This window comes from Podospora bellae-mahoneyi (assembly GCF_035222275.1).
Source record: "Podospora bellae-mahoneyi strain CBS 112042 chromosome 1 map unlocalized CBS112042p_1, whole genome shotgun sequence".
Lineage (NCBI taxonomy): Eukaryota > Fungi > Ascomycota > Sordariomycetes > Sordariales > Podosporaceae > Podospora > Podospora bellae-mahoneyi.
Window position 1 is genome coordinate 1258822 of NW_026946359.1, and position 14129 is coordinate 1272950.

At 53.6% G+C, this 14129-nt stretch overlaps 5 protein-coding genes across 5 annotated transcripts; 3 read left to right on the forward strand and 2 right to left on the reverse strand.

The window, feature by feature from the left end:
* Window positions 1-708: 708 nt before the first annotated feature.
* Window positions 709-3432, reverse strand: bem46 (bem46 protein, variant). The gene is made up of 4 exons (XM_062873670.1): window positions 2031-3432; window positions 1838-1881; window positions 1117-1767; window positions 709-1062 (listed from the first exon to the last, which is right to left on the reverse strand). Exons 1-4 carry the CDS (start codon window positions 2145-2147, stop codon window positions 882-884), a joined length of 993 nt encoding a protein of 330 aa, XP_062736735.1. The 5' UTR covers window positions 2148-3432; the 3' UTR covers window positions 709-881.
* Window positions 2677-7227, forward strand: QC761_104160 (uncharacterized protein). The gene is given in 5 exon segments (XM_062873671.1): window positions 2677-4125; window positions 4233-4521; window positions 5005-5127; window positions 5180-6918; window positions 6931-7227. 3 exon segments carry the CDS (start codon window positions 4501-4503, stop codon window positions 6368-6370), a joined length of 1335 nt encoding a protein of 444 aa, XP_062736736.1. The 5' UTR covers window positions 2677-4125; window positions 4233-4500; the 3' UTR covers window positions 6371-6918; window positions 6931-7227.
* Window positions 7228-7358: 131 nt separating this feature from the next.
* On the reverse strand, window positions 7359-8627 carry PEX10 (peroxisome biogenesis factor 10; the record flags this gene model as incomplete). Its single annotated transcript, XM_062873672.1, has 1 exon — window positions 7359-8627. One exon carries the CDS (start codon window positions 8625-8627, stop codon window positions 7359-7361), a length of 1269 nt encoding a protein of 422 aa, XP_062736737.1.
* A 274-nt stretch (window positions 8628-8901) lies between these two features.
* Window positions 8902-10380, forward strand: ERD1 (protein-ER retention protein; the record flags this gene model as incomplete). The annotated part of the gene is made up of 2 exons (XM_062873673.1): window positions 8902-9192; window positions 9251-10380. Exons 1-2 carry the CDS (start codon window positions 9102-9104, stop codon window positions 10378-10380), a joined length of 1221 nt encoding a protein of 406 aa, XP_062736738.1. The 5' UTR covers window positions 8902-9101.
* Window positions 10381-11034: 654 nt separating this feature from the next.
* QC761_104190 (uncharacterized protein) lies at window positions 11035-13980 on the forward strand (the record flags this gene model as incomplete). Its single annotated transcript, XM_062873674.1, has 1 exon — window positions 11035-13980. The coding sequence occupies one exon, from the start codon at window positions 11035-11037 to the stop codon at window positions 13978-13980; it is 2946 nt and encodes a 981-aa protein (XP_062736739.1).
* Window positions 13981-14129: the final 149 nt, after the last annotated feature.

The window sequence follows — 14129 nt, forward strand, 5'->3', positions numbered from 1 at the left end:
CCAAGGCAACACTTCGGAGTAATTCTAGAATCCAAAAATCATCCAATGACTTCTCCCTTGCCTCTCCCCCTCAAACTCAACTCGCCAATCCCAGTCCCCAATCCCCTCTCTCTCTGCCGCCCACTACCTCATGCCCCTCACCCCAGCTTTCCCCATCTCATTATTCCCAGCAAAAAGCAAATGCATATGCGTAATCCAACCTGCGTGGCTTTCTTCAAATTCCAAAGCAGCAAGCAGCAGCCCTATACCAACCCTACTATAACCTTTTTATATCTCCGCCACTGTCACTCCCCCATCCCACTATCCAATAATCCCCCCGCAATGCCACTACCGAGCTGAACACACAAACCCACCACCCCATCCCGAGACGAGACACACATCCCCAATCCATTCCTCGCTTATTCTTCAAAGCTGCGCAACTTGCTCACCTTGCCGAACCGAACGCAAGGGACCGCCGCATTGGGAAGCCCCGCCCAGCCAATTAATATCAACCACCCACACACGACACAACCTCAACAGCCGGCAAGTATCGCCAACTAACTAGGAACTATCATGTTTGGGATAGAGCACTCCACTTCATGCTCCCTCTATCACCTCACCAGTTTCGTTCCTGCCCGTGATCCGACTGTCCGGTCCCGAGAAAATGATCCTGGTTGAAAACTCTTGTCCGTACAATAATCACACACCCGTAGCAAATGACCACCAGTGGTTCCAATCTTTTCTTTCATATTTTTTTTGTCTTGTACCTCTTGAGTTTTTGTATATCTAGTAACCTTTCGCCTCTCTCTTCCGCAAAAAAGGTTAGGGGGGTATCACTATGTTTTGTGTCTCCGTTTCCTCTCACTGTTTCTGTTGTTGTCCCGTCTGCCATGACGTAGACCTCAAAGCTCATCCTTCTCGTCCTTCTCCCTCCTTTCCCTCACAACCCTGTTGATAAACTCGGCAATGGCCTCGAAATACCCTTCTTCAATCACACTCGAGTTGTGATCTCCCCCAGGCAGCGGCTTCCAAATCTTGACTGGGGCGTTGCTCAAGTCATAGAGCTTCTTCATATGGATTGGACTTTTCAGCGTCAGCGTATACTTCCCAACCCACAAGCCGAGGCAAAGTACTCACGGAACAATCTCATCCTGCAACCCACTCAAAAACAGCGTCGGCACCTTGATCCCCCCAATCAACCCATCGCTTCCCCACACCTGATGGCACAAATACGCCAAATACTTGGCCGGTGGCATAATACTCGGGATCAGCTTCCTCATGCTCAAAAAGGTATTCTCCAGCACCAACCCCACAATATCCCCTCCCTTCCCGCCCTGGGACTGGTTCTTAGCCACCAGCTTGATCCCCACCGCACCCCCCAAACTCTGACCATACACCACAATCTTGTGGTTTCTCGTCTCGGCCCTATCCCTCAGGTAATCCAATGCCGTCTGGGCATCCATGTTCAACCCTGATTCATCAGGCGTACCAGTGGAGATGCCATATCCGCGGTATTCAAGCATAAAGACGTTGCACCCCGTGGCGGCGATGAGCATACGGGCGATGGGGAGACGATGACCAATGTTACCTGCGTTGCCGTGGAACATAAGCACGGTCACGTCCGAGTTAGGGTTGTTTCGCCGAGGGCCCCGGATGTAAAAGGCCGAGAGCTTCTCGCCATCGTTGGTGGGGATGATGAGCTCTTCGTAGTCGCTGAAGTGGTATTGGCTCGGCCGGGGGACGTCAGTACGGGCGTTGGCGGGGATGGAGGCCGGGTAGATTAGTGCTCTGAGAGGGGGGAAGATGAGGTTAGGATGACGTTATCGTTGAAATCGGGGGGGGGCGATGGAGGATATACTTTTGCTTGAAGTACAGGAGAGCTGTCAGCAAGGCTGCAAGCCCCTACATGCCAGGAAACAATTGGTTAGTTATGAGGACTGGATATCAAAAAGTGTTTCTCAAAAAACTTGCCCCCTGAGCCAGTCTGCGCGGTTGGCGTTGCAGCCATTCAGGCACTGGGCGGGAGAGGCAGGAGGAGTATCGGGTCATACAGAAGTCGCGATGGCTGGCAGGCGCATGTAGCCCGCTGCGGTGCTCATCAACGAGAGTGTCTGCTGCACGAGAGGATTGCCTGCAGACGATGACGACTCGTGAGGAGACGAGGACATGATGAGGTTTGTTGACGTTTGGGCAGCGGGTGCCAGTAAAAAAGGGCGGTGGGTATGGCAGGTTAGGTACAGCAAATGCCCAGCAAAGCAGGGACCCTTAGCTATCCGAGCTTATTTAGGAGAGACGAGGCGGGAGTGGATGCGATGGGCGAAACAAACAGGGGTTGGGAGACGTTGTTGTGAGCAGTGAGTCTCACGGACAAGGGGGGCTCAAATTGAGACAAGGTGATTTGAGATGGAGAGTCAAAATGCAGATGCAGCAGGAGCAAAGTGGAAATATGCCTGCAGCTCCAAATCGACAGCTGGACATGCAGTCTTTTGAGCATGATGTAATTTCACCTCAACCGAGCAGATCTGCCGCTGATTGCCGTCCGCACTCTCCAACTGAAGCCAGCTCAATCCGGCCGGGCCAGCTGTTCGGCCGTCCTCACCTGGCCCGCCTGTCAGGCCGAATTGAACGGGCCCGGCCTCCCGCTATCGTCCGAATTTCTTTTTTTGTGGAGGCCTTCGAGATGTTCTACTCCCTCCTTTGCTCTTCGCCTTGCCCAGAGCTCAGAGCTGACAGTCATGACGGCCACAGTGGCATCGTGGAGGGGTTTCAAGCTTATCGATTGCAACCTTGGAATTGCTGTCAGGTTGCCCCGACCCCGGACCCGAGAGGCCGATCTGACAGGGAGTGGGGGTTAACAACCAAGCCACCACTAGGCTTTAAACCAACCACACTCTGTGGCTTGTGGGAATGCCATCTCAAAATCCATCCATCCAGCGCCGGCACTGTTCAGGAGGCAGGTGCCTGTCGTCGCGCGCGCGAACGGGCCCCTCGCATTGGATTGTGCCACTGTTCATGCAACTCGTTTGCGATTCAGGCTGGCTCGATCAGTGGCTCGTACCAATCGGCAGGAAGATGTCGCGCCAGGTCTGAAACAGGAGACGACTGGATAAGGGGCAAAGGTTGCAACACCCGACGGCGTGCTTCAATCGGCTTGACAGCTTCTCCAGTTCAAGAGCTCTTGATGGAGTAAGCGCTGCCGAATTGCTCTAGAAGCATCAAGGCAAACTCAATTCGGGGGCTGCATTGACGAATTGAGTGCCTGTGCTGCGCTGTTCCTGAGCTAGGCCGCGGTGAATCCACCGAACCGCCTCACGGGTAAGCCCCCACCTGTTTAGCTGCGTTGCGTTTGGGTACAGAAAGACTGCCCAAACGACATCATTCTGGGCCTCTCTGCATGAAGGGTTTTTTGCTGGTCCTTGATGTCTGTATTGTGGCCGCGAAGAAGGCTGGGTTGCCCCTTTTCCTTTATCTCTTTTGAGCAATACTCGGGACTGATCACAGGTCAGATGAACCGTCATCTATGCAAGAAGTGGTGTTGTGCCGGCATTGGCTTCTTTTTTTAAATGAATTGAAACGCGCTTCGAGCTGTCTCCTGACCAACCAAAGACGCGCTTCAAGTCAAGTTTCGTGTTGAGGATGCAGTTTGTTGTGCCACATCTCCCCGCTTTTCGAACCCGGAGGGGTCATCTCCAGCGGTTCTGTCAGCCACTCAGGGCACTCTGTAGCAAATCGGGACAAACGGGCAGCTCCGCAACCAAGAGCGGGTGGAGGGGCTGCTGTGGCTCATAAGTGGGCTCGTGGGCTGCGGGACTGCGGGCCCGGCAACAGGGCAACGCAGAGACTAGCGATGCATCGGCGCCCAAAAACCTCCAACCAAACACCAGTCCAAGCCATCCAAATTCGACTTTTCCCTGTTGACAGCGCACACAAATTTTTCTTCGAATCCCACGATTCCAAGCCGGCCACGAAGACCGGACTCCCGTCGACTACCGTGGATCGGCCTCACCAGCCCGCTAGCCCCCGCTGTTGCTAGTGCGCCGTTCTACAGTTCTGCCCGTCAGCTTCATCCGCTCTCATTCGTGCCCAACGGCGCAGCGCAGCAGCAAGCAGAGCCCACTTTGTTGACAATCCTGAGGGACGCTCGCTGTATGTACAAACCGGACCCTCAGCTCGCCCCAACACAGCCCCATCTCTACCCTGTGCCGCCGCATACGCTCTACCCAGGCCATCCGTACCTGACAGAAGCCCACAAGGCCCGTCCGAGACCCATTCTTCATCTCTTCAGTTCTCTTTTCTTCACCGCACCCCCAACACTAAGAGCCCGGGCAACAGCCTCCTTTGCCTCGTCTTCACCGTCCCGGAACGATTGGACAGAACTCGACCTGCTTGCAACTGTCAGCTAACAGCCAGAAGAGCCGCCTCCGAGACCACCGACAGCAGGGCAACAAGCCGCTACACATTTTGCAGACTCTGCACCACCAATTGGACCAACCCCGAGGATACCAAGGGCCAACTGACACCATGGTTTCCTTTTCGTGCGAGGTAAAGTCATCATGTCTCTATTCCTTCATGCTTCATCCCTCCGTCGTCCATATCGGATACTGCTGCCGTTGAGACCAAACACAGCTTCAACGGCCGTGTGTGTGTGTGTGTGTGTGTCTGTTGATTCCCTAATTGTCACCCCTCCCCCTTGTTGGTGTGGTCTGTTTTCACCCCCCATGACCATCCCGAAGGGCAATCTCAACTGACATCACACACTGCTGCACACCACCCACCTCCACGGGTCACGGCGGCCAACACTGGTCACCCACCCTGGCACACCACCCCTCCTTCCCGCACCCCTCCCCCAGTATTGATCAAGCTGATCCCTCCCTCCCTCCTTTGCCCTGTTGCTTGTTTTCCCACATCGCCACGAGAACACACACACTGCCGTCCATATCTTCCCCGCGCTCCCCAGACACCTACCAATTAGTCTTGCTTTCACCCCGCTCTATATCTAACCATTGCTTTTGCGACTCTGAACAGGCCTGTGGAGACATATTCACCAAGAAGAAACTCGACCCGCACCGCAACCGCTGTCGAGGTGCTACCTTTACCTGCATCGACTGTATGGTACATTTTCCTGGCACAGAATATCGCTGGCACACGGTACGACGACCTGGTCATGTGTGTTACACCAGCAGAGCTGACTGGGACACAGAGTTGTATGAGTGAGGAACAAAAGTATCAGGGTGCCCTCTATAAAGAGAAGAAGCCAAAGCAGCAGCAACACCAGCAGCGCGTTCCCCCTCTCGCACCACCTCCTCCACCTGCCGCCATGGCTCAACCAGCATATGTCGAATCAGTCGCCGAGGACGACAACTGGAAGAATTACGAGCAACGCAGTGACGATGATAGCCGTTCCATCAACCTTCCGGAAGCGCCTACCCCGCCTTCTGCCGTGGACATGGGAGGCAACGTGAATGTCTTTGATTTCATGGTTGACAACCCCACGCCAACCGCTTCCAATGTTTCGCTTCCCCTCCCCGTCCCTACTCAGGTTCCAGCAAACGAGGAGATGTCCCTCGTGCGGTTTGACCCGGAGGCCAACGGTGGCGACAACTTCGAAGACCATGCCCTCATTCACCAAGAAAATGGTGCTGTAGCCTTGAACCAGTTCCAGACACCCGCGCCAAAACAGCCCCGGAGAAAGACCAAGGACAGCGAAAGTAGCGTCAAGAAAGACAAGAAGCGCAAGAGACTACACATCGAAACCGACCAGGTCATGATCGATGCCCCACCAGTAATGCACTCCGGGTTGACTGGTGGCTTGAAGGGTCTTATGAGCAGGTCGTCCGTATTCCCACCATCTCCAGACTATTCTGGAGACAATATTGCGACACCAGCAAGTCCTTTGAAGAAGACCAAGTCGTCCAAGCATCACCACAAGTCCCTTGCGCGCACGACAACCGAGTCTTTGAGCAACGGCCTGATGGCCATGATTGCCGGACCTTCCAAGACGAAGTCGTCCAAGAAGAAGGCCAAGACCAGCTCCAGCTCCAAGGACTCCAAGAAGAAGAGTTCCAGCTCCAGCAGCCCCAAGCGCCTTGAAGGCGGCAAGGAGCCAAAGCTCCTCGAATACCGACCTGGATCCAAGGATAGCAAGGAGGGTGATGTGGCCAGTGGCCAGATGGTCATTTACAAGCCTGCCGCCGACCACTTTTTGAGCCTTGTTACCAAGGGTCCCGAGAGTGAGAAGGGATGCAGCGTCAACAAGGCACTTAAGAGGTACCACCGTGAGCGCAGCAACTCGGGCGTCAGCCTCAGCAAGTTGATGGAAGAGAAGGAGTTGTTCAAGACTCTGCGGATGAAGAGGAATGACCGGGGAGAGATTGTGTTGTTTACCATTTGAAGCGTTAGCATGGTGTCTGAGAAGCGTGTATGCATATGGGAAACGGGTAGCATCCGGGGGCTCCGTGGCATGGGGCCTGGGTAATAACATCATTCCGATCTGGGAGTTAAGTGGTGAGACATGATGGGCATATTGTGGGCATACGGTTTTTCTTCTTCTTTTTCTCTTGATGATACCTCTCGGCGATGGACGTGATGCATTCTTTTGGTCGTTTCCTTTTCTTCTCACACGGGGTGCAAAGTCGCAGACTCACCTTGATTTCTTTTGTGGTTTGGTTGACTGGGGGTTTCTTCATCTTTTCTGGTCCGCGCAAGCTGGCTATTTCTCTTTTCCTCTCTAATCTCTCTAATAGAAGTGGGAGCGAAAGAAGATGGATTGCTTGGTGGACCCTGGTGGTTTTTACCGGTTTTCTAATATCCTGATTTCCATCTTTGTGTTTTGTTTGGTTAAGTTTTCGATTGCAGTGTTCCTTTCTTGTATTATTTTACAATTTGAGGAAGAGAAGAAAGAGAGACTAAGGACAAGCAAAACTAATGGTGGTGGTGGTGGTGATGGTGATGGTGGTGGTTGAAGAGGGGGTTACTTGATACCTTTTCTTGCTGTACTGCCATTTTTTTTTCGAAGAAGAATCAGGATAGATGTTTTTTTTTTTTTGATTGGAGTGAATATCTGGGGAGGCTTTTTTGATTGCTTTTGTTTTTTCTCGACAGTGGTTTTTTTTTTTTTTTTAATCTTGTGTGAAATCTATGATTGAAGTCGTCTTTAGCAGATGTATAACGTATTTTTATACTTGAGTTGTTGCAATTCAAAGCAAGCAGAATCATTACTAGTTGAATTTTGGACCATGTCTCAAACAACCCGAGGTGTCCAAACTTGGTATTAGGAGTTACTAGTCTTCGCTTCCCTCAATCATACACATCATTTATTTACATGACAGCCCCTGTTTACATTACGCTTTCCCCTTTTTTCCACACCAAAACCATCATGTCTAGTGAACATGCACCATCCTCAGCGGCAAAATCTTCTGCCCCATCGCCTCCCTCCTGCACAACGGACACTCTGGCTTCTCCCTCACCCAATCCCCGATGCACTCCCAGCAAAACACATGCCCGCAGCTCGTCACCGCCGGGTCCCTCAGCTCCTCCAGACAGAGCGTGCACTTCCTGGGATTGTAACCCTTTATCCAAGCCATTTGCTTCCCGTCACTGAGATCATACCTCGGCTTCGTCCCTCCTTTCACCAACGGGGTGTGAGTCGTCCTGGCAATCTCCGCCAATGAGCGCTGGTTCTGGGGAGCGGGGGCCGAGGTGTCAAGGAGGGAGGTGTTGAGGGCGTAGGCGTTGTCGTCCAAAGAGACTTCGACGGGGCCGGAGGGGATGTACCGGTCTGATGATGTGGGGATGTCGTCTATATTTGACGAAGGGGAGGAAGACAGTTGTTGGGAGAGGTGGAGGTAGGTCCTGACGAGCATTTGGGTGACGAGGAGGACGCCGAGCACTTCGTAGCCTCCGCGACCAGAGTTTTGGCTTGCTCCTGGGGTGTCGGGGATGCGCTTGGTGAAGATGTAGCGGAGGCCGAAGAGCCGCTTGGAGAGGGAGTAATACGCGCCGGTGAAGTAAAAGGTTGCGAGGGTGATGGCGTGGATGTGGGCTGGGTTGGTGAGGGAGGAGAGGTGGGTTAGGATGTAGCGGAGGGCGCGGGCTTCAGAGGTGGGTTGGCCTTGTTTTGTTGTGTCGAGGCCGCGGGTGGTGAGGGTTGTCAGCCGGGTGGTGAGAAGGCGGCGGAGGGAGGAGCGGAGTTTGGGGAGGAGGAGGGTGAGGAGGTAGGGGGTTAGTGTTGAGGTTGCGATGAAGCCTGCTCGGCGGGAGAGGGAGGGGAGAAGGGGCCCGGGTTGGGAGGTGGGTTTGGGGGGGATGTGGGAGTCGGGGTAGGTGGTTGCTTGTTGCTGCGAGGGAGAAGAGGGGGGCGCTTCGACTTGGACAAGATCGCAGTATTCTTCTCCGAGCGTGCGGTTGCCGATTAGGGTTGTAAGGCAGAGGTAGAGGGCATCGCCTATTGTGCGGGTCTCGGTCGCCCAGGAGTGGGCAGATCGGGCGCCGCGGAGACGGCGGTGGAGGTCGGAGATCTGGTTGGTGAGGAGGCCTTGGAAGTAGGCGTCTTTTTGGTGGGCGCGGATGATGTCTGGCGCGGCAGCGTATGGGTATGGGGAGCTTGTGAGAGGCGGTGGCGGCTGCGATTTGGGGGGCTGTGACGCCATTGTGTCTGTCGCAGTTGAATATTCAGAAAGGTGTTTGCTCGCAGCGCTCAGCGCATTGCCTGGTTCCAAAAAAGCTTACAATCAAAGATGCGATGGTGCGTGAAGAGAAATGGTCGTGGTGTTGATGCTCGGCTTTGGAGTCTTGGACCTCGGTGAGCTCTGGGTCTACGCACCGGTATCCCTGTCCCTGGATGCGGACGCAACAGGGGGGCCGTTTCGGGCTTAGACTTAGGTGGTCCCCACATGCCCCAACGTCCAGGCTGACGTCGGTCTCCAAAATTAATTACAGGGGGCACAGGACAGCACGCGACGGATGTACGTACGAATTATTCAATTCGAAACACGATTTTTCTTCCCCTTCAGCTTTTATAGTCGTTGACACAATCTCTCGCTTTTACTCTTTGTTTACTTACCTCGCCCTTCTTCGACACTTCTCGATGCCTGTGGTAAAGGCATCACCAGTAGACAGGCACAATGGATGGTGACCCGGCGGTTGAGCCGCAGCTCGATGCTTTCAGCTTGGCCTTCCCACTGCCCTACCGAGTAGCAATCATCGTGATTCTGGGTATGCCCTGCCCTTTGAACTTGCTGTGAAGCTCTCCTGTTCTAACATTTTACTACAGCCGTGTGGGGATGGGGTCTCAATCTCCATTTCCTTCATATTCGTCGAATCGATGTGCCCTCTTTGATCCGCTACCCGGGCAGGTCGAGCTCGGCCCAACTGACCCATCACCATTCGACCTACCGCATCGCCTCCCTCCTCTCCTCCGTCTCCGGCCTGTCGATAGTGATCTTCTGGATGCTGACGCGAGGAGATCCTCAGCGTGTGATCGACTACGACTGGATTCCCATGACCAACCTGCTCGTTATCGCCCTGCTCTTCTCCGTCCCGCTTCGCAAACTCTCGGTATCCCACCACGGAAGAAGTCGACTCCTTAGGACTTTGAAGAGAGTTAGCGTTGGAGGTCTGGCCGAGGCAAAAGACGGAAAGTTTGGGGATATCCTGCTTGCCGATGTGCTCACCAGCTATGCCAAAGTGCTGGCCGATCTCTTTGTCTGCCTTTGCATGTTCCTCACTAGCAATGGTTCTGCTACCGCCAGACCGGATCGGGGCTGCGGAGGTGATGTTCTTGTCCCCGTGATAATGGCTGTTCCAAGCGCCATTCGACTCAGGCAATGTCTGATCGAGTACGTTCGTGTTCGGAGCGCTCCTTTGAGAGAGGCTACAGGATGGGGTGGTCAACACTTGGCCAACGCCGCAAAGTACTCAACTGCTTTCCCAGTCATTGTCATCGGTGCCATGCTGAGGAATCAGACCGAGGCTTCACCTGGCCTGTCCCGCGCGTGGATTGCCGCTTGTCTGCTGAATTCCTTCTACAGTTTTTACTGGGATGTTGCCAAGGATTGGGATCTGACTCTCTTCTCTGATGCACGGGAAAGAAACTCTCCAGACCATCCGTACGGGTTGAGGAGGCGGTTATTGGTGCATAAACCAGGGGTTTACTACGCTGTTATTGCGTTGGACCTGACTTTGCGGTGCACCTGGATGATCAAGCTGAACCCTAGTCTTGACCAAATCAGCAACTTTGAAAGTTCCATCTTTCTCATTCAGTTTCTAGAGGTGTTTAGGCGCTGGATATGGATTTTCTTCCGGGTTGAGACGGAATGGATTAGGAACAACCCAGTTGGGCTGGACGCTGAGGATATTCTTCTGGGAGACTTTCAAGGAAACAAGTACGAAGACGAGGACTGAAGAGGTGGCTCTTCGGCAATACACTTACATCATGACTAAGCGGAGATGAATAAAGTCGGCTGACTTTTATTCTTGGGTACAGGCTGGTATAGACTGGAATGGGAAACACGGCACATATGTATCATGGAGCAGGCGTTCGGGCAGCGTTTGGATTAGGTATGGACTGGTACTTTTGATGATGACCTCACATTATGCTAATATGGACCAGCGAGATATCACATAGCATGATCTGATCAAATTAACATCCCAACTTCGAAAACCTTTCTCGGCATCTGACCTTTTATGCTGGACTCGGAGGCTGCGAAGGCTCGACTCGTCAAGGGCGCCGCTCCGCTTAGTTTTATTGATCCAGACAAAGACCTGATGGTGTGGTTGACCAACTCCAACAAAGACGAGGACCGAAGAAGTTTCGTCATCCGCAGCTAGCCCTTGGTATGGTTGAAAGGGGTCAGGTGTGGCTGTGCGGCATCGGGGTTTTCCGTTTCTTTGTCGTGATGCTGCAAAGTTCCGACAGTCTGGTCTGGACAGCCACGCGAGATCCCCGTGTCCGCTTTCGACCACTTTTATCTCAACCATGTCCCTTGTCTCGGAAAACGTGATTCAATCCGATCAACTATGCATGACATGTTTGACACGATATAGGAGCCGCCGATCATGGGTCCCGACGTAGCCTTCACGAAGCATCCCAATGGATCAGTCTCGTCTTTGGCCCGGGCAAAGATGCAAGCCGCCCACCAATTTTTACCTCCCCCCGTCGAACAGGTCCAGAGATACCACACCAAGAACCTACCTCCGCCTCCCCCAGATAGGAGACTATCATCAGTATCTGTTCTTAGCAGGGAAATGAATGTGGCATTTGCGGGTACCGAAGATATGCTTTCACTCGACACTGACCAACGCGAGGTATTAGAGAAACAGGAGCAGGAGGGTAATCAACAAGAAATGCCAGCTCACACCCACATTTCCATTCCGACTCGTGCATCTGACGATGTCATCTCGCCTCAGCCAAAATCGGCGCTTCCTAAGTTATGGAAGATGACGGGGCATAATTTCTTCCGTACCTCAGCATCAAGAGAAGGGTCTATCGACTCAACACACCACATGACCGCATACGTGTCTTGTAACAGGTCAAATACCCAGATCGCTCCCGAAGAAGTGGAGCTACGCCGAAAACTACATGAATACGAGCATGCCGGGACAGTAGGACCAAAGAACTCACTGACAGAGCCATGGCTGCCCTCTCCATCGAGCGATCAGTCGGTGACCTCTCCTCTGCAGAAGGATGTCAGTCGAGAGCCAGTCACAGCTATCTCTGACACAGCTTTGATGGACATCAACACCGCATTGCGAACATTAGAACCCGAGGAAAGGCGCCCTTCTAATGCGTCTTCCCTCAACCCTCCAGGGAGTAGACTGGGTTCGACTCCACATGCATCTTCTCCTACTTCACACATTGTTCGATGCAACAAACCTGACTTCCCTCGAGAGAAGAAGGCGGCCCCGGGACCCTCACCGTTGAAGAAGACGCCACGATCCGCCGTGCATGATGATCATGCTTGGTCTCGAGGCTACCGCATACCGGATTCAGACGAGCACAGGTCCAGCCACGACATGTATCATGAAGCAGCTGTGGAAATGGTGTCCAAAACACCCCCTAACTCTCCTGCTCATATCTCTTCGACAGCGAGCTCGTCGAAGCACATACCGCTTGAGCAAATCATCAAGGGCATCCAATTGACCGAGATGAACACAGCAGATGCAGGGAACGCAAGCAGCGAGCCAAGTAGCTGGTATGGTAGCAGCCACCACTCGACCAAACCTTTACTAGCTTCTTCCCCTCGGCCGCCTCCTTCTTCATACCATTACCATCAGTCCCCGCGTGAAGGCCAGCAGCTGCAAAACATACGCCGTCCCTCGGGGAGCAGCGCTTTTAGCGCCCTAAGTGCCACAAGCGCCCCCCAGAGGCACCTCCAGCCTGGCGACCGGTCTGTCATGGCGAGTACTAGCACCTTTGGCGGCCCTTCCCATTTCCATATCCACCCTCCCTCCTCTTCCCACTCGCGCAAACCATCGCGGAGTTCCCCATCACCCTCTCCATCTCAAAAGCCTTCCCCGCCCGGCTACAACGGTAATAGGCTTGGTGACCTTGACGGGGAAGTCCACGCAGACGGGAATTCAAGTATGGGCTGCCGAGGCAGACGAACTTGCAGCATCTCGAGGACGCAGGGCACTCGGTCGATACCTATATCAAGAACAGGAAGTGACGTTGTCACTCAGACCGTCAGCATCGATGCCAAGTCACACGATGCTTGGTCGAGCCATTTCTCCCCTTCCCCCACGTCCCCGAAAAGGTACAGCTCCATCCTCAGCAAAGTCTTCAGGCGCTCTACAGGCGTTTATCCAGTAACACCTCTTCGATCTCCTTCTAAGCAGAAAGGACCATACAACCTGATGTTAGAATCGGCACAGCAGCGGCGAGCCCTACACCAGATCCAACATCAGTTCGGATCAGACGTGAAGCCCACCACCCCCACAAAACCAAATCATTTATCTTTCTCGCAACTTGTCAGTAAGGCAGGAGCTGCTGCCACGGCTCCATTCAAAACCCCCGAAGAAAGGAGACGCTCCAAACTCAAAAACAAGATCAGAGTCTATGGCGACGAGGGTCAGCTCTTGGGCCAGGAGGAAGGTGCCACACCATTCAAGCACAAGACTGAGGCTGCCAACAACGAAACTCCATCCGCAAGGGCGTCAAAACATTCGATGCTTGCTGGATATGACAGGACAAAGTCAGCCCACGAGTTGATGGGTGAAGGAACGCTTATTCCGCCAAACGACAGCCAAATCTGGATGGGCCCAGGAGTGGCAACTTATGTTCACGGGACGTCTGTTTCTTCAACTCCAAGATTAGTCTCAACCCCCAGCGGCACCCCAGATGTGACGTCTGCCCGGCTCTCGGCGGCAAATACAGCTACCGCGTCTGGTACTGACTCCAACTCAGTCTGGTCCCGAGCCCCGACATTATCAGCAACAGGGACGCCAACGAGAACAATATTTGGTAGCATTGCCTCCCCTCCTCCTCCCCCTCCCGCTACTGCAACAAGGCGCAACACTTCCTCCCCTCCGGCGAGGTATCGCAAGACCCCAGCAGGAGGAAGCGATTCTTCTCACAGTCATAGCCGCAGTCCGGCTGTCGGGCCTAGGCTAGGTGCTACTGCGACGGAAAGTCGATATAACCCTGCAGCTTCTCTACCGCTACCGCCGGTGCATGTCCCACCGCCGTTTGTGCCCAGGTCTTTTACAGCACAAGTGTCGGTGCTGGATAACCCGCTCAAGCAAACCAGGGGTACCAACCCGAGGCCAACGCCTAGTCCTAAACCTTCGAACGCAACACGATCAGAGATTGAAATTCCTGGGTACACCACTTTGCTTGCTGACGGAGCGGCGTATGGAGGGTCGAGAACGGGGGCGGTGGGGTTGGGTATTCTTGTTCCTTGGAGGACTAAGAGTGTCATTGAGCGGGAGGAGAGGGAGAAGACAGAGGGACAGAAGAAGAAGGAGGAGGGCATGGAGGTAGAGGGGGTGAGGAATGTTTTGTAGAAGGGGTGTTGAAACGGCTGGTGTTTTGGGTATTGAGATTTATGGGTAGATGTGGTTACATGAGATTTTGGGGATGGTAAACGTAGTGTTGGTTTGGGGGCATTGGTAGACGAGGGGGAGTGTATTGTGATTATACTGGGTGGTGTACA

Bases quoted from the DNA above. Each gene is read 5' to 3' on its own strand.
- bem46 (XM_062873670.1), bottom strand. From the start codon at position 2,147: ATGTCCTCGTCTCCTCACGAGTCGTCATCGTCTGCAGGCAATCCTCTC. The intron at 1,882-2,030 runs GTATGACCCGAT...CCTGGCATGTAG, and splicing joins TGCCAGCCATCGCGACTTCT to GGGCTTGCAGCCTTGCTGAC. The intron at 1,063-1,116 runs GTGAGTACTTTG...GACGCTGAAAAG, and splicing joins TTGCAGGATGAGATTGTTCC to TCCAATCCATATGAAGAAGC.
- QC761_104160 (XM_062873671.1), top strand. From the start codon at position 4,501: ATGGTTTCCTTTTCGTGCGAG. The intron at 4,522-5,004 runs GTAAAGTCATCA...GACTCTGAACAG, and splicing joins TGGTTTCCTTTTCGTGCGAG to GCCTGTGGAGACATATTCAC. The intron at 5,128-5,179 runs GTACGACGACCT...ACTGGGACACAG, and splicing joins CAGAATATCGCTGGCACACG to AGTTGTATGAGTGAGGAACA.